Below are 23,543 nucleotides of genomic sequence, written 5' to 3'. Positions count from 1 at the left end.
ATGTGATGATGTGTTTCGTTTACGATATATAAAATAGCTATACAAACATGTGCAGATTTTATTAAATTTAAGTTAATCATGTATTCGCACATAACTTGAATTATAATTAAAAAGAATTGTGCCGACTTACTTTTTCATTACAATTTTGCGGATACCAGCACATGGAAGAGACGCCAGTACATCAATGAACACGCAGAACGACCTCCATCAAGTCAGTCCCATTTTAATTCTACGTGCAAATTATTTGGTTACGTTGAAGTAAACGGGAGAAATGTAAAAATCTGTAAAGAGACCAACCGCACAGCTCTAAAACGAGACATATGCAATCGTGAAGTTAACAGCAAAGCACTCCATAAAGTTTTATTTATAATTTACATTATTGATTTTTATTACAAGTTGTTTAAAATATAAATAAATAAACTTCAGTAAACAAAAACGACCCGATTAATGCAACTGTCGCTCCCTAGCGAAGTCCTTCTTGTCTAATGCGGAAACGCCGGCGCCTTCACTTCCGCGGTCATTGTATTCTCGTCTCGCGAGATGCAGGGGTCACGGTTTGCGTTGAATTAAAAGAAAAAAAAAGGAAGATGGAAGCTGGAGGAGGCGTAGGACTAATTGTCAACAACAAACAGAGATCCATGCTACCCAACAAAAGCAGAGGAGAATTCATTCGAAATCAGAGGAAGGACTCAGAGGTAAATGATTTCTTGCAGGTTGGAAAGATCGTGATTACCTGTTGCTGAATGCTGCCCTCGGACAGCGCCTTACCCTGTCCAGGAAGCCTGTCAGGGCTGTGCGTTACCTTGATTGATCCGAACGTTAGATTGTTAAGACTGCCCATAACACCCTGTCATCGGGTACAATGTCGGGGGTGGTGGAGAAGAGTAAGAACATCTGTAACCGTGTAAGGGTTAGAGCACGCGGAGGAAGCACCTAACTGGATCTTTTTAGGTTTTTGTGATAAGTTGTCTTTTCGTGGGAATCATCCTATTTGTATTCGGGCGGAATGGCATGTAGCGCCACATAGAGTGGCATTCATGCCTGTCTTAACACAGTTTTCCAGAGGTGCATTCCTTCAGTCAACATGCAAATTATATTACTTCAAGAAACAGGAGAGAGAGAGAGAGATGAACCCGTGGTCAGCATCTGAGATTCCTCGTCTGAAATATGATGTGATTTCGAAATGTTAGAGAGCTGATCTAAGAATTAATTTAATGTTATTTTATTCTAGGTTAGATTTCATTAGTATTTCTTCAGTACATTCTGCAGTAAAATTGTTGTATTATATAGTAGGGAGGAGTTTTGGTTTGCAAGGTTAAACCTGCATGAATTCTGCAAGCGATGCTAGTCACACTTTTTTGCCCTGTCCATGTAAACTTATCGAATGCTTAGCTTGGCAGTCAATTCTTTATTTTTATTTTAATATGTAAAGAGCAGTTTTGAAAATGAGGCAGTAGTTATGCATGACAGAAATAACAAAACTGATCTCACAGGCAACCATTAATTCAGATGGATTAAGGATAACTGAGTATAATGGGGACTAATCAAGTATTATCTATCTATCTATCTATCTATCTATCTATCTATCTATCTATCAATCATATGTTGCCTTTCATATTTATCTATCTATCAAGCAGGGATAATAAAATTCCTGAAAATGGTGTCTCAGAATAAGCCTTCGAGTCATCGTTTTGCACTGTGGGTGTATGTGCGTCTGGGTCCAGTGTGCTGGGCTGGTTCCTTATGCTATCAAGACAGACTCCGATTCCTTGTGACCCTAAATTGGGTTTGAAAAATATTGCATTATGGTTTGTTATTTTTTTAATAAAGTGGTGAATGGTTCGGTGATGGATGTAGAAACTGAATAGATCTGTGGGGCAGTGTGATAGAGTGGGAGACTTCAGTACATTATGGCTTATTGCAGGTTTTCAGTGATCAGTATTTATTCTCTTATTTTTTTAGTTGAGTTTAGTTGATCGATATTCTATTACTTTACTTGATTGATGGGGTTGGTGGGGGTGTACTTGTTTCAAGAATGTTTCAAACTATGAGGCCACGGTGAAGAAAGTAATTGTGTGACATTACTGTTATTGAACCGCCTAATGGGTGCAAGTTCAGATTGGTGTTGCGTCACAAAAATTTGGATAAATATATTAGCCGTCCCCCAAGTAAAAACACACTTTTTAAATGAACAGTAGAAAGTCATATCCAGCTGTCCAGTGGCATAGGTACACACAGTGGCGATCATTTATAAATCTGTAATGTGTGGTTCCTATTAAACTGACTGAAAGCATCCATCCATGTACTGGGACTTTGCTCTTGTTGACTAATGCACACACACACAGTATAAAGTCCCGCAGGCACAATGCCATAATAAAACTTGTGAAAATAAGTTGAATCCATATGTTCATGTTTTCCATGGTATAAGCACTGCCAGCATTTAATTACTTCTATATCATCTCCAACAGTGTCTTCTACAAGGGGGAAAACCTTTAATCGAGAACTAGGCTACCAGTCTTAGCAGGCAGTGTTCATTGTAAAATAAATATACAGTTTACAGTTTATTTTTGTATAGCCCAAAATCACACAGGAAGTGCCGCAATGGGCTTTAACAGGCCCTGCCTTTTGACAGCCCCCCAGCCTTGACTCTCTGAGAAGACAAGAAAAAACTCCCAATAAAACCTTGTAGGAAAATGGAAGAAACCTCGGAAAGGCAGTTCAAAGAGAGACCCCTTTCCAGGTAGGTTGGGCGTGCAGTGGGTGTCAAAAGTAGGGGGTCAATACAATACCACAGAACAGAACAATTCCTTAAGACAGCATAATAATAAAAATTTTAGAATTACGGTTTAACAGTAGATGATATGACATAATTAGGTTTGGATATTTTTAGAGTCCTGGAGACCTCATCCATCTAGCTGCCTCCCCATTTGGCCATGCCACGGCTGAAACGTTGCTCATGAAAGGACCCTCTTTCCCATGATTCCTGTGATCCTCCATCAGGGATGACTTTACCATAGGCAGGCAAACAACTTGGCAGGTGGGCGTGGCACCAATGCCACATTTGGGTACCGAGAAAAGAAACAGAATAGGTGAGGGTTAGTATTCAAATATAATTATCATGTTACTTATGTTATAGTGCTAATGACTAACAACAGAGATGCAGTATGTACAGTTAATCAGCAGCTCTAGTCAGGATATGCTAAACTGAAGTAGTGAGTCTTCAGCCGGGATTTAAAGGCTGAGACTGAAGGGGCATCTCTTATGGAAGCAGGAAGACCATTCCACAGTTTAGGGGCCCTGTAACTAAAAGCTCGACCTCCCACTGTTATTTTATTAATCCTTGGAATCCTAAGCAGACCGCATCTTGAGATCTTAATGTGCTCAGGTTTGTAAGTCATGATAAGTTCAGACAAGTAAGCGGACCTTGGCCATTTAATGCTTTATATGTTAAAAGGAGGATTTTGAAATCTGCCCTGAACTTAACTGGGAGCCAGTGTAAAGATTTAAGAACTGGGGTTATGTGTTCATATTTTCTTGTTCTTGTAATAATTCTTGCAGCGCATTTTGGATTACCTGGAGGCTGTATAGAGAACAGTTTGAACAGCCAGTGAACACCGCATTGCAGTAGTCAATCCTACTAGAGATAAATGCATGAATTAATTTCTCACAATCCTGTTTATTTAGAAAGCCTTAATTTCCTAATATTTTTAAGATGGAAAAACATGTTTTGGACGACTTTGTAATATGCTTTAAATGACATGCTAGAGTCAAAGATAACTCCTAGATTGCGGGCTGATTCAGTAAAATTAATTGGGATTCCAACTGAGTTAAATGACACAAAATATTGCTGTGATCAGCGCCATTCCCTCCAACAATTAACATCTCTGTTTTATCTGTATTTAAAGACAAGTAGTTCTCATTCATCCATTCCTTTAATTCACTAACACAACTAATTAAAGACAACATCGGAGAAACTTCATTTGATTTAAATGAAAGGTATAACTGGGTGTCATCTGCATACGAGTGATAATTAACATTATGTTTCCTAATGAGAGATCCCAGTGGAAGCATGTAAAGTGAAAACAGTAAAGGTCCAGTACTGAGCCCTGCGGACACCATATTGAACTTCTGTGTATAATGATGGAGTACTGTCAGCACATTTCTGTACATACTGGAATCGATTTGATAAATAAGAACTAAACCAAGCGAGCACGGGGTCTGTAAGCCCAACATCGTTTTCTAGCCTGTGCAGTAAAATAGAATGGTCAATGGTGTCAAATGCTGCACTTAAGTCCAATAACATAATTACAGTGGAATTTCCTTCATCAGAGGATATCAGAATGTCATTTACAACCCGTGTTAGTGCCGTTTCTGTACTATGACCAGTGCGAAAGCCAGACTGGAATTTCTCAAATAAATTGTAATGCGTAAGATGTGACTGAAGCTGACTGGCGACTACTTTCTCTAGTATTTTAGAGAGAAATGGTAAATTTGAAATAGGCCTATAGTTATTTAGTATGTGTGGGTCTAGGTCTGACTTTTTAAGTAAAGGTTTAATGACTGACACTTTTAGTGCATCTGGTATGGTGCCATGCAGTAATGAACTATTGATAATGGTTAAAATAGGCGCTGCAAGAACATCCATTGCACTTTTACTAGTTTTGTTGGCACTGGATCTAGGGAACAAGTAGTGGGCTTCATTTTAGTAATTAAAGTTAAGACTTCCTGGTGAGTTAAAGGATTAAAATTATTAAAGTGCTGAATGCAATGTGCGACAGGGTCTGCTAAGCTAGTATTTGGTTTGTACTGTGATGCTGAGATCTGGGATCTTATATTTTTAATTTTCTCATTGAAGAAGTTCATAAAGTGAAGTGAAAATATGAAACTTTTGAATGACTCTGGCACATCTCTTTTTCTGCTTACTGATTTTAAACACCTTTATTCTAATGAATGGCAGGCTCACTTATAATTGTTGAAGACCCTTCTACATTACATTTTATGTCTGGTTAGTATTCCTATCTAAATTATGTCTGGTATTAATATGCATTTGTAGTTTCTACAGTTTGGCTGAATAGGAAGTTGATATCACCTTTGGCACACAAAATATAATCATCTTCTCGTTACATGGCTGCTGTATGCGAATATCAAACACAGTTGTGTTTGCACTCATGTTAAAAGGGGTTGTTATCCATTTCAGACCACTTCTGAATGAGGTCTCGGTGTTCTGATCACAAATGCGCCTGGTTTTTCTAGTTGTATCCGATCATAAGGGGATCATCGAAAATACACACTGCCAGGTGTAGAGGGGGCTTCACTGTCTTAATGGATACTGGGTCTTAGCTGCTCTAAATCAGGGGTTCTCAATGTTGGTCCTGGGGGCCCATTGTGGCATCAGGTTTTTGTTCCAACCAGATTCATAATCAGTGACAACAACACTGATCTCATTTAATTAGCTGGTATTTTTTCTATTCTCTTATTCTACATTCAGAAAAGTACAGCAGTATTATTTTTACATTTATAAGAAACTTAGAAATATTTCTGTTTTTGCTATGGATTTAAATGCTTAACTCTCTTTTCATTGTATTTTGCCCTTTCTCTGTGTAGTTTTCCCCTTCATTGTATCTTATTAATGACAATTAAAATCAAGCAGCGCAGACACCCAGCCAAACAACACTGAATCACGAAAGGCTGCAAGTACTTTAGTGTCAGACCCACATTGGATTAATTAAATAATTAGAATACCTGGAAAAATAGAATGAAAGATGAAAATATTGTTAAAGATTTTTCCCATATAACTGCTTTGTACATTTTAATATATATTTTTTTATTTTAATCAAACTTAGTTTTCTAATTCAGGGAATCTGAGAAATAACAGTTCACTTAATAAGCCCAGGAGTCCAATTAAAAACAGAAGCTGATTGGAACAAAAACCTGCAGCCACAGGGGGTCCCCAGGACCTGTTTGAGAACCCCTGCTCTAAATGGTGTTTTCTTTTACCACTAATATTCAAAGAGGAGCTGGGAGAACAGCTGAACCTGTTCTCCCATTACAAGCTCACTTTTGTATTTCTTAATCCAGCTTTACTGCTGTTTGTTGTAAAAGACTTAGACTTGTATGCTTTGGTTGTTATCCTGAAAGTTTATAAGCACATATATTTGTATAAGTACAAAGATTGTTCCTGCAAACAGCTAGACGCTTTCCAGTTGTGTGATCATTAGTAGGCAAAGGCGTAACCAAGACATCTCTGAATACATAAAGTGATAAGACGTCTGACGTCCGTGCCTTTGCCGAGCGTAATGTTGTCCGGCATCCACAAGAATAAGAAGAGTAATGTCGTAGAACAGTGTCAAGTAACCGACGTCAGATAGTAAAGAACTGTGTCGCATGCGTTTGTGCGTCTGGGCGTCACGCCGTCCGCAACAAAGCAGGAATGTCAGACGAAGAAAGACACTAAGAAGCCCAAAGAAAGTGACATGTAAGGTTTGGCACATCCAGTGACCAGACGTTCATAAATGCAGGTCGTAATCAAAACAGGCGGACTTACCATGGTACCATTAATCCTGTTTTACTAAACGGGCTTTTCGTTGTGCTAGTTTCATAATAAAGAAGAAAGACATATCTTCATAAGATCAGTATACTTAAACTTTTTAAATTTATATAAAACTGGATGTAAACCTGTAAGGAACTGACAAATACAACAACAAAAAAAAAAAAAAATCGGAAATAGTATTAGCATTACATAATTCGAGGTGCTCATAAGAAGTGTAATGATTAACTTCATGAGGTAAAGGGCGTAGCTTGAGTTCGTGCCGCTCAGGGTGGGCCGGTGCTTTAATTTGCCGCCCTCCAAAATATCTGAATATGTTGACCTACTTAAATAGAAAATGAAAATGACGTATAGAGAAAAATTAAGATATATTTTGCATAGATTTATCCATATATAGAGAAACGGCAATCATTTTTCACATACAATTATTTATAAGACACGAATATAGTATAGATGCACTAATAGGTCGTGTTCTAATTATTAAATATAATTACGCTGCAAAAACCAGAACCAGTGCAGTGCACAAGTGATAGAACGCATTCGGATTGATAACGAAACGAAATTATAAATTGTAAATTACTTGTTTATCTTCCTTGAAATTATTATTGGTGTAATGTTTATTTTTGTTATTGCCTCATAAATTTCAACTGCTGTGCCTGATGCCGTCACAGAAGGACAGTCTGAACATGATTTTTGAAGTTGTGGATAAAAATCAGAGAAGTTTACTTTTTTCATTCATGAGTGATATTTTTCTGAACCTTGCTGCTTACACCCGAATTGTACTGAGCCTTTTGGCCAATAATGACACCCCCAAAAATGGGCCGCCCAGGACAGACCGCCTCAAGCTAAATAAACAGGAAAAGTTGTATCAGATATTTGAAATATTAAGATGCGTGCTTCAATTTAAATGTTTAGAGTCTGATAATTTGCGATTGTAATAGAAATTGTCGTTTTTCACTCTTTGATAGAGGTACATAGAGCACTAGATTCCTAGTGAAGCATCAAAAATCAACATACTGTCATGTTCATGATTAATGACATTGAAATAGTCTATAACAATACCAGACATGCTTATGTTTGAAATTTGTCATTTTTTTTTTACCTTCTGGGGGTGGCTGTGAGAGGGCTAGGATCGCCAGTAAAGAATCAAATGTCAAAAGTAATATCATATTCATTTTTAGCAGCCTCAAAATAACAAAACGACACTCCACATGCCTGTACTACCGATCCCCAAGTTTTCGATCTAACTTTGACCCCTTGTGTTCTATTAAGAGGTGAACCCCTGGAGTCGGCTCATGTGTCATGCACACCTTCAAGTCCTTGTGATCATTTTTGCAGTAGACCTCCATTGTTTACTCTTTTTTCTTGAGGGTGTAATTTCCTGTACAGAATATGGACCTAAAAATGAGTGGTTTTCATGCCTAGATTGCCAAAAATAGGGAGGAACTCCATGAAATCTCAACTTCTTGGATAGCTAGTCATCAAGATGCATCAAACGGTATGTCATATTTAGGGGTTTTATTGTACCAGTGAGTCAGGAGGCACCAAACAAAAGAAACTGAAGTCAAAGCGAACTTTATTGTCATCTCAACCATATACAAGTATACAGACAGATGAAATTGAGAAGCTCAGGGTCCACAGTGTAACAACATGAAGTGCAAATAAAAAATTAAAAATGAATTAAAAGTAGAATTAAAATTAAAACACAAACAAGATGAGGCATTATGCAAAGACAAGACAAAGAAGTAGCAGCAATATTGACGTGTAGTAAGCAATATGAACATTGATGCAATGTATGGTGTTATTCAATCCATCCATCCATCCATTATCCAACCCGCTATATCCTAACTACAGGGTCATGGGGGTCTGCTGGAGTCAATCCCAGCCAACACAGGGTGCAAGGCAGAAAAGAAACCCCGGGCAGGGCACACCCACATCCACACACCAAGCACACACTAGAGACAATAAGGGACCACCAATGCACCTAACCTGCATGTCTTTGAACTGTGGGAGGAAACTGGAGCACGCGGAGGAAACCCACGCAGACAAAGGGAGAACATGCAAACTCCATGCAGGGAGGGCCCATGAAGCGAACCTGGGTCTCCTAACTGCAAGGCAGCAGCGCTACCCACTGCGCCGCCCTATTATTCAATCTAGATACATAAATATAGTCAATAAATCTGTAATATAATAATAGATATAGATAAGCGATTATAAGTAATTCATAAGAACAAAATAGCACCAGTGTGAATTGAGACGGGAGTCCATTTAAAAGCAGGTATTGGTTGAAACACAAATTTGGTTGCCTGTGCAGCTCTGAATGACCTAAAACCTCTCATCAGTAAGTCAGTTGCCTTTTGTGCTCATGAGCTAAACGTTTTGTGCTAAACTGCAGCTCAACATGGGCATCCCTTCTTACACTTGGCTCACATTTCTGGTGACTTGCTTACTTTCACACAAGAAGCCAGTGGTAGAACTGCTTTAGTATTTTAATAATAATAATACATTTTATTTTTTTGTAGGTGCCTTTCTAAACACTCAAGGACACCGAACAATAGACAAAACACAGATTATAAAGCAAAAGTAAAATACAGAAGTTAAACTCAGACAGAGCAATTGTAATCAAAGAGAAAAAGCAGTCTTAAACAAATGAGTTTTAAGTTTAGATTTGAAAAGTGAAAATGGTTCAGTATGTCTAAGCTTAGGTGGTAGTGAGGTCCAGAGCTGGTGGTAAGACGGACGAAGGGAACAGTCAAGTGGATGGAGGAAGAGGATCCGTGGGTACGGGAGGGAATGGCAACATGGAGGAGGTCAGACAGATATGGAGGGGCAAGGTTTTGGATAGTCTTAAAAGTTAGTAGGAGAATTTTGAATTGAATTTGGAACTAAACTGGAAGCCAATCCAACTCCTTAGTCACTAAAAGGAAATACTTGTCTGAGTACTAGGGATGCCCTTATAAGAAATTTTCTGTCGATGCAGATAGCCAATTATTTAAAAAAAAAAAAAAAACAGAGACCGTGCACTACCAATGCCAGTTGCTTGGTGGTTCTGCCAACAGTGGATAAACACATTTGTAAAAGTGTAATAAGTAACATTTGCAAAATATGAAAAGTCAAAATGCATTGATTTTCTGATACGCAAATGATACCAACTCTTGTCTCAGTGTTGTATAATTTTATAACTTCTGTTCATTTTAAGTCACTAGTTAGTCAGTTTAATTCAGTGTAGGTAACAACATTAGCTTAAACAAAATATACAGTCTCATAGTTATATATTTTATTACATAATCACTCTCAGTTACACATTTCCAATAACTTTTATTTAAAATTTAGTAGCAAAAAATCTGCCTTAACTGATCATCTAGTGTGATAAATTCCATTACGTACCAAGTAATACCTTGAGCTTTTGCACTCTCTCAATTGAATTTTCTGCAGCTATCAAATTCTGCGATCCTTGGTCAGCGCTGAAACTTGGAGCATTCTTGACTGAAGCAGATCTGCTTTTCAGAAACTCGTCATGTTCCTTAGTATGCCTTGCCTTGTGGTGAGCAAAGAGATTTGTGGTGTTGTAGTTTTTACTAGTATTCTCTCCTCTTGAAATTTTCACAAAGCAGAGTTTGCAAATAGCATTTCTGGTGTCATCTGCAAAAACTCTAAAGTGAGCCTACACTGTAGACATATTTCTGTCTGCTAAGTTTTGTTGCTGAAGCATCATAGGAAATGTTTGTGCAGCTGGAATAATTGGCAGCATAAAGTGCAACCGGAAAGTATTCACAGCGTATCACTTTTTCCACATTTTGTTATGTTACAGCCTTATTCTAAAATGGATTAAATTAATTTTTTTCCTCAGAATTCTACACACAACACCCCATAATGACAACGTGAAAAACGTTCACTTGAGATTTTTGCAAATAGAAAAATTGGGAAAGCACATGTACATAAGTAGTCACAGCCTTTGCCATGAAGCTCAAAATTGAGCTCAGGTGCATCCTGTTTCCCCTGATCATCATTGAGATGTTTCTGCAGCTTAATTGGTAAATTCAGTTGATTGGACATGATTTGGAAAGGCACACACCCGTCTATATAAGGTCCCACAGTTGACAGTTCATGTCAGAGCACAAACCAAGCAGGATTGTCTCAAAGCACAAATCTGGGGAAGGTTACAGAAAAATTTCTGCTGCTTTGAAGGTCCAATGAGCACAGTGGCCTCCATTATCCATAAGTGTAAGAAGTTCATAACCACCAGGACTCTTCCTAGAGCTGGCCGGCCATCTAAACTGAGTGATCGGGGGAGAAGGGCCTTAGTCAGGGAGGTGACCAAGAACCTGATGGTCACTCTGTCAGAGCTCCAGAGGTCCTCTGTGGAGAGAGGAGAACCTTCCAGAAGGACAACCATCTCTGCAGCCATCCACCAATCAGGCCTGTATGGTAGAGTGGCCAGACGGAAGCCACTCCTTAGTAAAAGGCACATGGCAGCCTGCCTGGAGTTTGCCAAAAGGCACCTGAAGGACTCTCAGACCATGAGAAACAAAATTCTCTGGTCTGATGAGACAAAGATTGAACTCTTTGGTGTGAATGCCAGGCGTCACGTTTGGAGGAAACCAGGCAACGCTCATCACCAGGGCAATACCATCCCTACAGTGAAGCATGGTGGTGGCAGCATCATGCTGTGGGGATGTTTTTCAGCAGCAGGAATTGGGAGACTAGTCAGGATAAAGGAAAAGATGACTGCAGCAATGTACAGAGACATCCTGAATGAAAACCTGCTTCAGAGCACTCTTGACCTCAGACTGGGGCAACGGTTCATCTTTCAGCAGGACAACACTAAGCACACAGCCAAGATATCAAAGGAGTGGCTTCAGGACATCTCTGTGAATGTCTTTGAGTGGCCCAGCCAGAGCCCAGACTTGAATCCGATTGAACATCTCTGGAGAGATCTTAAAATGGCTGTGCACCAACGCTTCCCATCCAAACTGATGGAGCTTGAGAGGTACTGCAAAGAGGAATGGGCGGAACTGGCCAAGGATAGGTGTGCCAAGCTTGTGGCATCATATTCAAAAAGACTTGAGGCTGTAATTGATGCCAAAGGTGCATCGACAAAGTATTGAGCAAAGGCTGTGAATACTTATGCACATGTGATTTCTCAGTTTTTTTATTTTTAATAAATTTGCAAAACCTCAAGTAAACTTTTTTCACGTTTTCATTATGGGGTGTTGTGTGTAGAATTCTGAGGAAAAAAATGAATTTAATGCATTTTGGAATAAGGCTATAACTTAACAAAATGTGGAAAAAGTGATGCGCTGTGAATACTTTCCGGATGCACTGTATGTCGGCTTATTTCTAACAAGCAGCCAACAATTTCATACTTTATCGGCCGAGACTGATAGTGGGCCATTACAATCAGTGCATCTCTAATGGACTACCTTGGGTTGTTTTTCATGTAGAAATTATCACAAGAATTTTTTTTTCTTCCTTCACAGGGTTTTTCTGAATGTCCAGACCTAGAATTTGAATATGCAGATACAGACAAATGGGCCTCCGAGCTCTCGGGTGCGTATTTCTTCCATTTTTCTCTGACATATACATAAGCGGGTTCCATTTTTAAGTTCATTGACTTTTTTCTTTTTCTGTTTTGCAGAGTTGTACAGCTACACAGAAGGGCCAGAGTTTGTCCTCAACAGAAAGTGTTTTGAAGAGGATTTTAGAACTCATGGTAGTTATTTTTGTTCATTTTTTTAAACCACTTATTCCAGCGCACATCGGGCTAAGTTAGAGGAGCCAATAAATCCGACCTATAGATCAACAACAACAACCTTTATTTATATGGAACATTTTCATACAAATAATGTAGCTCAAAGTGCTTTACATGATGAAGAAAGAGAAAAAAGACAAAGTAAGAATTAAAATAAGACAACACTAATTAATAAGTGTAGGATGTGGGTGGAAAATGGAATAACCAGAAAAAAAGCAAGTGGGTATAAGGAGACTACATGGATGTTGTCCTGCTTGGGGTTTGAACCCAGGATTCTTGGAGCTGCGAAGCAGCAGCACTTACCTTCACTCGAGTGTGTTGACTGTTAATAAAGTTTACTGTTTTTTAATTTAACAATATTTGTAAAGTTCATTAATGGTCTCATATATGAGTTCTGTTTATATTAAGGGTTCATATATTTTTATTGTGAAGTTATTGTAGTCCTCGTGCTCTAAAAACAAGCAAATTTGGGAAAGTAATACGTGCAGGGAAAAGAAAACAAGTTTGTTTTGGTTAACAAGAAATGGTAGGTTATGGGGGTAATGTGTTTAGTATTTTATCTTTTCCTTTTCAGTGGCTGATAAGAAATGGACAGAGTTGGATATTGTGCAGCACAGAGCTCATGCCATGCGACTTCTTGACGGATTAGAAGTAACTGCAAGGGAAAAACGTCTGAAGGTGGCAAGAGCCATTCTTTACATGGCCCAAGGTTTGTAGCTGACCAAACTCACAAGGGCAGGGGACACAGATGAAGAGAGGTGACGCGCAGCACAGGGCTTTAATTTAGTCCCCTGTGTGTTTCATTGTTCTGGTGCAAGCTGCCACAATTTATTGTTAATATTGGGAAATGTTACTATTTTGGAAAAGGTGCACATTGGAGATTTCTGATTTTGAGTTTGATCGCCTCCATTGGATAAGGACCCCTACTTTTTGGTTTTCATAAAGATAATGCTGGTCACTTTTCTTCAAGGCACATTTGGAGAGTGTGATTCCGAAGCAGAAGTCCAGCATTGGATGAGATACAACATCTTCTTACTTCTTGAAGTTGGAACCTTCATGGCCTTAGTGGAGCTGCTGAACATGGAAATAGAGTAAGGAGTGTGTAAATGCCCTCATCAAGCAAGGCATTGAGAAATGTATCTTTTTACACTCCTATAAATGTAACTGGGCTTTGTGATTCTAAACTCTTTTGTGAATGCATTGTAAAGTCTTGATGTGGTGCTCAGTCATCCTTTTGGTCTTGTTTTTTGTAGCAACAGTGCAGCATGCAGCAGTGCGGTGAGAAAGCCAGCAATCTCATTGGCTGACAGCACAGATCTTCGGTAAGGTCAACGCACATCTCATAACAGACAGAAATGAAATAATACAAACAATACAGATGAGGCAGGTTAAAAATTTACAAAGAAATGATAAAATATTTACATCATTTAAAAAACAAATTCTTTGCTGACTACTACTAGCAGTTTGGTAGTGTATCTTTTTACCTAAAATAATGATTTACTGAAAATAAGTTCTGCGTGTATTGGGTATGTGAGGTTGGATGGTACTGAACACTGAAAAACAAATCCAGAAATAATTCTTTGTGACATAAGAACCAGGCTTATTGAGAAAAGTATAGATATGATGGGAGGATAACCTGCAGAGCATCTTTCACACTTCTGTTTGCAAAGTCAGCAAATTGTTGGTTATTTTGAAATGACTTTGTGACTGTCATTAAAACATTTTTTTCCTAAGTGTTCAAAGCATTTCATTGGAAGGAAGATGAGTGCTACTGGTCTATAATTATTCAGACCCTAGGAACTTGGGTAATGACCAGCTGTTTTCACTGTTCAGGTACAATAGCACAGCTCAGCGACCATTAAAAAGCAAATGAAAAACTGGAGGGAACCGCTCGAAAGAGGTCTCGACCTGATATGCCAACTCTCTCCACTGCCTTGTTTGTTTTTTACCTGCCACAAAGATTCCTCCATTTCAGTTATACTGACCTTCATTCCTGCAGTATTTCTGGTATTTTTTTTACAAAGCATATCGCTTAGTTGTGCATTGTGGGCATTGTTGTGCATTGTGGGTACGGTATGGAGAGTACCCAATGCCCAAATTCAAATTGAGGATTCCGTAGCTGTGATGCAGTAGAATGAATTATTGCACTACTGTACCATCCTGTTATGTGCAATTCAATAAATTATGTTACATTAGTCATCTATTATTAAAAAGTTACAGTTCTCCTTACTATGTGAAAAGTGTATTAATATATGTACATTTTTTTATTAATATGTTAATCTAATTGTGATTTATTAATTATGTAAGTGACTTTTACTGACTGTATATAAAACTTAATCCTGCAACACAAATGGTGCAATTTTCAATTTTCTTACATTCAGGGTGCTGTTAAACATCATGTATCTGATGGTGGAAACCATTCAGCAGGAGGATGAAGCTGATAAGCCAGAATGGAAAGCCACAAGGGAAACCTTCAAAACAGAGCTTGGTTAGCACTGGGGATGGCATTGTATGGGATGGGTTTGCACTAAAATAGTTCATGAAAACTAATAAATTGTTTGTTGTTGCTGTTACTATGTTATATTTTACATGTACGACAAGTAGAACACAAATCTGGTTAAATCAAGGAGACAGTTAGGCCATGGATTTTATTAAGGCTGTTAGCTCTTTTTAAGAGTTTATGGTCATTTTAAAGCCTGTGTGTGTATTCAGATTAAATGTTCAAAGGTCAAACCAAAGGCATAATGCGCAATATATTCCTTTGTACTGTAACCACTGTCACAAATTCTTAATTTTTGTTATAATCTGTGTTAACTGTACATGATGTATTTAACCTTGGCAGGTTCTCCTCTCTACAATAACGAGTCTGTTTCGGTGATGTTGTTTGGGATGGTGACCAAATTTTGCAGTGGCCATGCCCCTCACTTCCCCATGAAGAAAGTTCTCTTACTGCTGTGGAAAACTATTCTGGTAAGAGACTTGCAGTGCAATGAATGATTTTGTTAGGCTGTTGGGAGTCAGTTAAGGACAGAGATTAGCATTGGGCCTGCTGGAATTTTGTTGTTTTTTATGTTCATTTGACCTTTATTGATTACTTTCATATTTTCAAATGCATCAATATTTTAAACAATTTCTCTTTTTTTATTAAACTATTAATTTAAATGTTTATACCTTGGTGGTGCCTTGGGTTTGCACATTTCTGTTATGTCTGTGAGTTTTGTCTAGTTATTCTTATTTCTTATCACACCACTTAGTTTAAGTGGTATCTCAAATTTGGTTTGATATGTATATTTTAAAATTTTATTGATTTTATTTGAAGAAAGCAACATTCCATGCAATCATGTGAAGCTTAACAAACCAGAATTCAACACCCGCCCGAGAGAAACAAAGGAAAGAGTACAACATGAGCAAATCTTTAAAAACAACAAAGAAAGGAGATTATGCCTTTCCCCAACATAAGTGCTTATTCTAAGATTTCATCAGTCAGGTCTTGCCATATTTTTAAAATCTCTAAATGAGATTTTTATTTCCAGTTTCAAATAGTATAGAACATCAGTTACCCACTGACTTATAACAGGTGGGCTGGGATTCTTCCATTTGAGCAAGATAGGTCTATATGCTAGTAGTGTGGTATAAGCTATCACAATCAATTTGTTCTTTTCCACTTTAAGGCCATCTCGGAGTACACCAAACACAGCTCAGCTGTTAATGGGTTGGAGTGGTTGTACCACCATAAGGCTGTCTGATAGGCTTTCAAAGATTTTGGTCCAGAGTGATGATTTTCGGTTAGGTTAGAAGCAGGCGCTGATACAGCTCATTGCTGCACCCACCACATGAAAAACCAACTCAATATCCCTGATTAGGACCCAAGTGCAGCCATGCAACGGGTGACACCCCAGCACCACATTAGTTCAGATGGAATGGAACCAGTGTGAGGTTTGTTTATGGTGGCTGGAGTGGTTTGATATGAGTAAATGTGTATATTCCAATGAGGGTCTCTGTGATGAGCTGACACTTTGTCTAAGATTGGTTCTTTGGACTTGATGCTACTGGAATAAGCTGTGGTACCCACTGACCACAAGGAGAGAATAAAAATGCTTCTCTTCAAACACTAAGATCACTTTTAGGGTTATCCGTAATCATAAATAATAATAATACATTTTATTTATATAGCACTTTTCCCATGCTCAACATGATTCAGAGAAATTCACAAAGAATAGCATTAGGCACAAATAATATCTTCATGAAACACTAAATAAAGAGAAATACAGGATATATGACGAGACAGTAAACCAGCATAAATTACAAAAATATCAATACTACAACAATAACCTGTAATTTGTAGTATAAACACAAATCTCCCTGGGCACCTGGACAAAGAGGCTACACTAAAAGAAGAGTCACAATGTTAGGTTAAGTTAAAAGCCTTCCTGAACAAATGAGTTTTAAGTTGTTTCTTAAAAGAATGAATTGAGTCATCAGCTAATTTAGGGAGGTCTTTCCAAAGTCTGGGCACTATTCAGGTGAAGGCCCTGTAATCCATAGTGCACAGGTTAGTGTGCGGCACAACAAGATTACCAGAGTCGGTGAACCTTATTGGGCAAACAGGGAGCATAATGAAGGAGAATGTTACTGATGTAGTCCGGAGCAAATGCTGTGTAAATCGTCATAGTTTAGTAGTAGAATTTTATATTCAGTTCTGTAGGACACAGGGAGCCAGTGATGGTGGAGAAGAATGGATGTGATGTGATTTTTTTATGTTGCTGGTCTGTGTGAGGACTCTTGCAGTTTTTAACTAACTGGAGTTGTGATGACAGATTAGAAGGGGAACATGCCATTAAAGAGTTACAGTAGTCGATGCAGGGTGTAATAAAAGCATGGAAAAGTTGCTTGGCATCAGAAAAGGAGAAAAATGATCAACTACAGGATATGTTATGGAGGTGGAAGTAAGACAGTTTTTTAATGTGATGAATATGGGTAGAATAAGGGAGCAATCAAAAATGATGCCAAGATTTCTAGCAGAAGAAGAAGGTCTAATGGCATCATAGCCGAGTCACTTAGAATATATTCAAGTTTTTAACCTTGGCTTTAGTGCCATTTAGCATGACTTTGGTTTTGTTGCAGGTTAATTTTAGAGTTCTATGTTTCCTCCCAAGTTTTAATTTCACTGGGGCAAGTTGTGAGGTAAGAAGGCTCTAATGAACTGTCACTTCTGAGTATCATTTGCATAAAAATGATAACACTGTCCAAAGCTACAAATAATATAGTGAAGGAGAAGCATATAGATACAGAACAGCAGAGGGCCGAGGACGGAGCCTTGAGGAACCCTTTGTGTGACTGGTGCTGAGCTGGACCTGCTGTTACAAGACTGACAAACTCTTGCCTATCAGTCATACAGGACTTAAATCACTGGAGGGCAGGGCCAGAGATGTCCTCCATTCTGGACAGTGCTTTATTTAAAATATTGTATTGTGAATAAATGTAAGCTCCAAAATAGCAGACCATTTATTTTAATAACATATTCATTTTTTTTTAAAATATTGTGTCTTTATGAATCACATTTCATAATCTTGTTGATGCTGAAGCTTTTCTGACAATATGAGAATCATATTTTATGTTCAGTTTGCACATTTGTCTTTTTGTATCAGCAGCTTCTGTTCTTCTGACTTTTAGTTCACCCCCTATAAAGAAGAAGCTATTTTTTATCTTAAAATTCCATCTATTTTTGTCACGCTTGTTTGTTGTAATTTGTAGCTCTGTGGGAAGCATATCACATGCAAAATAAACTTTAAAACTCCGAGTCAGTTAAAAAAGTGTATATGATACAGTAAATCTGTTAAACTTCTATTGGTGTTAAAAGAGTGAGGCAGTTCATATAACAGAATAATAGTTTATACAATCAGTTTCTTAGGACATTTGTGTTTAAAATGGTTCTTCTTTTCTTGTGTTCCTCAAGTTACATGTTTTTTTCCAACTACCCACACTTTTTCCTGTACTGTTACCAGTTTCAGTTATGTAATCAAATTATCCGAAGTGGGTATCTCTTTCCCTGCTGTTCCTTTTGCTATTTTAGAATGCATGATAACATATATTATATGACAGGATGCACTGTGTGATAGTGAAAATGGTGTGCTGTAATTCATAATAAAGAAACTCTCATTCGAAAATGGTGTTGGAAAGTATATTTAATGCTCTCCAGTACTCTCAGCATCTGTAATTTCCACATCAAAAAAAATCAGCTCTTTTTGTATTTACAGTGGTGTGAAAAACTATTTGCCCCCTTCCTGATTTCTTATTCTTTTGCATGTTTGTCACACAAAATGTTTCTGATCATCAAACACATTTAACCATTAGTCAAATATAACACAAGTAAACACAAAATGCAGTTTTTAAATGATGGTTTTATTATTTAGGGAGAAAAAATCCAAACCTACATGGCCCTGTGTGAAAAGTAATTGCCCCCTGAACCTAATAACTGGTTGGGCCACCCTTAGCAGCAATAACTGCAATCAAGCATTTGCGATAACTTGCAATGAGTCTTTTACAGCGCTCTGGAGGAATTTTGGCCCACTCATCTTTGCAGAATTGTTGTAATTCAGCTTTATTTGAGGGTTTTCTAGCATGAACCTCCTTTTTAAGGTCATGCCATAGCATCTCAATTGGATTCAGGTCAGGACTTTGACTAGGCCACTCCAAAGTCTTCATTTTGTTTTTCTTCAGTTATTCAGAGGTGGATTTGCTGGTGTGTTTTGGGTCATTGTCCTGTTGCAGCACCCAAGATCGCTTCAGCTTGAGTTGACGAACAGATGGCCGGACATTCTCCTTCAGAATTTTTTGGTAGACAGTAGAATTCATGGTTCCATCTATCACAGCAAGCCTTCCAGGTCCTGAAGCAGCAAAACAACCCCAGACCATCACACTACCACCACCATATTTTACTGTTGGTATGATGTTCTTTTTCTGAAATGCTGTGTTCCTTTTACGCCAGATGTAACGGACATTTGCCTTCCAAAAAGTTCAACTTTTGTCTCATCAGTCCACAAGGTATTTTCCCAAATGTCTTGGCAATCATTGAGATGTTTCTTAGCAAAATTGAGACGAGCCCTAATGTTTTTTTTGCTTAACAGTGGTTTGCGTCTTGGAAATCTGCCATGCAGGCCGTTTTTGCCCAGTCTCTTTCTTATGGTGGAGTCGTGAACACTGACCTTAATTGAGGCAAGTGAGGCCTGCAGTTCTTTAGACATTCTCCTAGGGTCTTTTGTGACCTCTCGGATGAGTCGTCTCTGCGCTCTTGGGGTAATTTTGATCGGCCGGCCACTCCTGGGAAGGTTCACCACTGTTCCATGTTTTTGCCATTTGTGTATAACGGCTCTCACTGTGGTTCGCTGGAGTCCCAAAGCTTTAGAAATGGCTTTATAACCTTTACCAGACTGATAGATCTCAATTACTTCTGTTCTCATTTGTTCCTGAATTTCTTTGAATCTTGGCATGATGTCTAGCTTTTGAGGTGCTTTTGGTCTACTTCTCTGTGTCAGGCAGCTCCTATTTAAGTGATTTCTTGATTGAAACAGGTGTGGCAGTAATCAGGCCTGGGGTGGCTACGGAAATTGAACTCAGGTGTGATACACCACAGTTAGGTTATTTTTTAACAAGGGGGCAATTACTTTTTCACACAGGGCCATGTAGGTTTGGATTTTTTTTCTCTCTAAATAATAAAAACCATCATTTAAAAACTGCATTTTGTGTTTACTTGTGTTATATTTGACTAATGGTTAAATGTGTTTGATGATCAGAAACATTTTGTGTGACAAACATGCAAAAGAATAAGAAATCAGGAAGGGGGCAAATAGTTTTTCACACCACTGTATATGCGTGTGTTGCATACTGTTTTATTTAAAGTTCCTGAAAATAATAAACAGGATGAAATTCCTGTAGATGATGTGTTTCATCTTTACCTACAGACTAAAACTGAGTACTTTACTGAAGGGGAGTACTGTATTAATTTGAAGTATTACCTTTCATTTTTGTTGTCATTTTTCTGATCAGAAAATCAAGCTGTTGAAAGGCAAACTAAAAATATTTGTAAAAAAGTGGAAAAAGTCAGAACCTTAACATCAGCCATATACCATTTTGTTAAATTAAGCAGCACAACAAAATAAAAAATCAGGTAGGCGTAGTAAAAATTGCCTGGTGTAAATTGTGGATGGGTAGTCCCCGTCTAGAAGGGCTGCAGTGCCTGAAGTCTTTTATTCCACCTAATTTTTTTAATTTAATATAAACATAAATGTTATCATTTAAACATTTTTAAGTATTGATGACTCACTCAAGCTCTTTTCTGCTTCAAAATGAATGACTGCTCTTCAATATTCAGAAATATGTTTAGTGCTAACATGAATTTTGATGCACTAGAGTACAGGTGTTGAACTCCGGTCCTGGAGGGCCGCAGTGGCTGCAGGTCATTCTAACCGTCTTCTTCATTAGTGACCAGTTTTTGCTGCTAATTAACTTCTTTTGCCTTTGTTTTAATTAACTTGACTCAGGCCCCTTAGTTGTCTCTTTTTCCTTAAGTAGCAGCCAAACAATAATGAGGCACAAAACAAGCTGCCACATGATCAGTTCATCTGTGCACATCAAGCAAGATCTGAAAATAAAGAAGGGTGAAGGTCTCAGTAAGGCTGATCTCTTAGGTCACCAAAACCTTTTGAAAATATTCTTTGAAAAAAAAACAACAGTTTTGGAAATGTCTGCTGTGTTAGAATGAGAGCAGCAACAATCCATGGAATTACATAACGGGTTTAATTAACAGTGAGAATTTGCTTCTCATTAAGGGATTGGTTGGAGTTTGAATTCTCAGTTTAGCTGGTCATCTGTTGGCTCGTTTGACATCTCATTTCTGTTTGGCTGTCATTTAATGAAGAAAGGAATAAATACAGAGGACTGAATCCTTAAAAACAAGGCTATTAACATAAGGCGAAAAAAAGTTAATTAGCAGTGAAAACGGGCCACTGATTATGAAAAGGGTTAGAATGAAAACCTGCAGCCACTGTGACCCTCCAGGCCTGGAATTCGAGACCCTTACACTAGAGCAGTGAAAGGCAACCTTTTTCGAGTTGCGGCGCACTAAGTCCAAAAATTTTCTTTTGCGGCGCACCTGAGGGACTGCCCATTAATATAGTCGTGACGACACAATCAATGGACAATCGCCAATAAAAACAGTTAATTTTACAAGTTTGAAAGACATTTTATTAATAAAAGTATCAAAGGATAAATCTTAAATTTAATTAATGTGAACGTTGAGATTGTTTTTTCTACACATATGAGATTGATGCGAGGATCAATTTTCGAAAGACAGACGCGCATTTCCTTGTCGATCATTTGAAGTCTCTCGTGTTTCTTAGACTTCATTTCCGTAAGTGTTCCGTTATCTGTTTTTCCAAAATAAAATATATTTTTTTAAACATTATCTTTTTAATCAACCAAAAGTTCAAAAACACTAGTAATTTTAAATATTTTACAAAAGTTTTCACGGTGCCCCTAGAAAATTCCATTGGTTGCCCGACAATGCACTAGAGTAACATAATATTCTACTTTTTTGCTTAATTTTATTTCACTTGCTTGCTTTTCTTTTTAGAGTTAGCAATGAATCCTAAGTAACGAGTGAAACAGCAGATAATATGTTAATCTGGTGGAAGTTTGATTTGTGTATTACTTACTAAACTGGCAAAAAATTGTTGAAATATTTTAATTCCCTCATCCCCAAAATAGTAAAGTATTAGCTGAAAGGAATTTCTGACACTGCAGAATAATAATAGGTACATGGATCAAAATATAAACTTGAATGGCACGTTAGAAACTAGCAACAAATGGTTTCTGATTAAGGTTATAGCCCACTAGGGCCAGAGTTGCCCACCCCATATGTAAGTGGTAGCGGTTGTTGCTGGTAAGTGTTGTGCTTTTGTTTTCTTCCGAATTGTACAGTTGTGTACATTCCTATTGGTTTACTTTTTTTTTTTTAACACATTGAATTGGAAAACACGCATAGATAAAAGCTTGTTTGTTTTTTTTTACTTTCTGGCCAATTAGTTCTTAAAATGTTTAACTAAGACAAGCTCAAAACACTTAAGCTTTCAGATGTTGTTACTTTTTTCAGTTTACCTTGGGTGGGTTTGAGCAGCTACAGGCAATCAAAATCAAGAAGCGAGAGATCATGGGCCTCCCACCTCTGCCAGAGGACAGCATTTGTGTGATCCGTAACATGAGGGCTGCCTCCCCTCCAGCATCCGCCTCAGATCTCATTGAGCAGCAACAGAAGAGAGCCCGCCGTGAGCACAAGGTAATCTACATTTTTCTTTTGTTGTTTTTCAAGTGGTAGGTACATGCTGCTGGTTGCTGATCCATCTTGTTTTTGTTAGTCTTTCTTGGATCTGGCAAATGTAGCGCTCAATCAAAGCCTCAGACATCAGACTTCCTAAGCAGAAAGAATACAGTTAATTGTGAGACACTTAAGTGATTTCTGCTTTTTAAAAATTATGGCTAATTGTGCATCAATTATAGGATTTTGACATGCAAAAATTCCAAATTGGAGGTTTAATTTTGTGTTTCATGCACCTTAACAAATTTTTAAAATTGCTTATATTTTTCCATGATTGTAATTTTTCTTTCTGTTGGGCAGTGCAATTTTATGGATCCTATTGCTACGATGCGTCCTCCGGTTGATGGAGGCATGTCCACAGAGGTCATGACCCAGCCCTCGTTAGGTCAGGGGTTTAAAGGTCAGCTCAAGCAGAAATATTTGAGTTTATTGGATAAACCCTTGATTCACTGTTCCAAAGATTTTCTTTTTATTATTTCCTGGTTAACAAATTGCTCACCATTTTCCCTTTTTATATACGCCATTCCTTTAACAAGAGCACCATAACATTGTAATTATTGGCACACAGGTATTTGTTTACATTGCTCTTCTACTTCGTCCTGCAATTCGTGAACATCACAGTAAATATGCCGCATCTCAGGGTCACTTATTTTATCAAAGCTGAACTTTGGAACTATCTCAAAGATTAGAGATTGTATTTTAAATGATGAACATTAGGCATGTTTGTGCCAAATTTATTAAGAGGAGGTCAGAATAATCTTTAAGCCAGAACCAAAAATAAAACCCAGGAATCAAAGACGGAGAGAGTGACGAAAAAGTCAAAGCCAGGAATCAAAGAGATCTTTTGTTAGAATCAAAACGCAATAAAAAAT

The 23,543-nt window shown here is 37.9% G+C and overlaps 1 protein-coding gene across 1 annotated transcript in view; it reads left to right on the top strand.

Moving 5' to 3' along the window:
- The first annotated feature begins 549 nt into the window (after positions 1 to 549).
- The window catches only part of strip1 (striatin interacting protein 1), a 47,090-nt gene continuing 24,096 nt past the window's right edge, over positions 550 to 23,543 (top strand). Inside the window, exons 1-9 of the mRNA XM_039748541.1 lie at positions 550 to 695; positions 12,028 to 12,097; positions 12,186 to 12,260; positions 12,874 to 13,008; positions 13,270 to 13,390; positions 13,553 to 13,621; positions 14,681 to 14,787; positions 15,142 to 15,269; positions 22,450 to 22,632. Coding sequence (XP_039604475.1) covers positions 588 to 695; positions 12,028 to 12,097; positions 12,186 to 12,260; positions 12,874 to 13,008; positions 13,270 to 13,390; positions 13,553 to 13,621; positions 14,681 to 14,787; positions 15,142 to 15,269; positions 22,450 to 22,632 — 996 coding nt within the window. The 5' untranslated portion in view covers positions 550 to 587. The remainder of the gene's footprint in view (positions 696 to 12,027; positions 12,098 to 12,185; positions 12,261 to 12,873; positions 13,009 to 13,269; positions 13,391 to 13,552; positions 13,622 to 14,680; positions 14,788 to 15,141; positions 15,270 to 22,449; positions 22,633 to 23,543) is intronic.

Source organism: Polypterus senegalus, chromosome 3, assembly GCF_016835505.1.
Source record: "Polypterus senegalus isolate Bchr_013 chromosome 3, ASM1683550v1, whole genome shotgun sequence".
Lineage (NCBI taxonomy): Eukaryota > Metazoa > Chordata > Cladistia > Polypteriformes > Polypteridae > Polypterus > Polypterus senegalus.
This window is presented reverse-complemented; position numbering and strand designations above follow the sequence as displayed.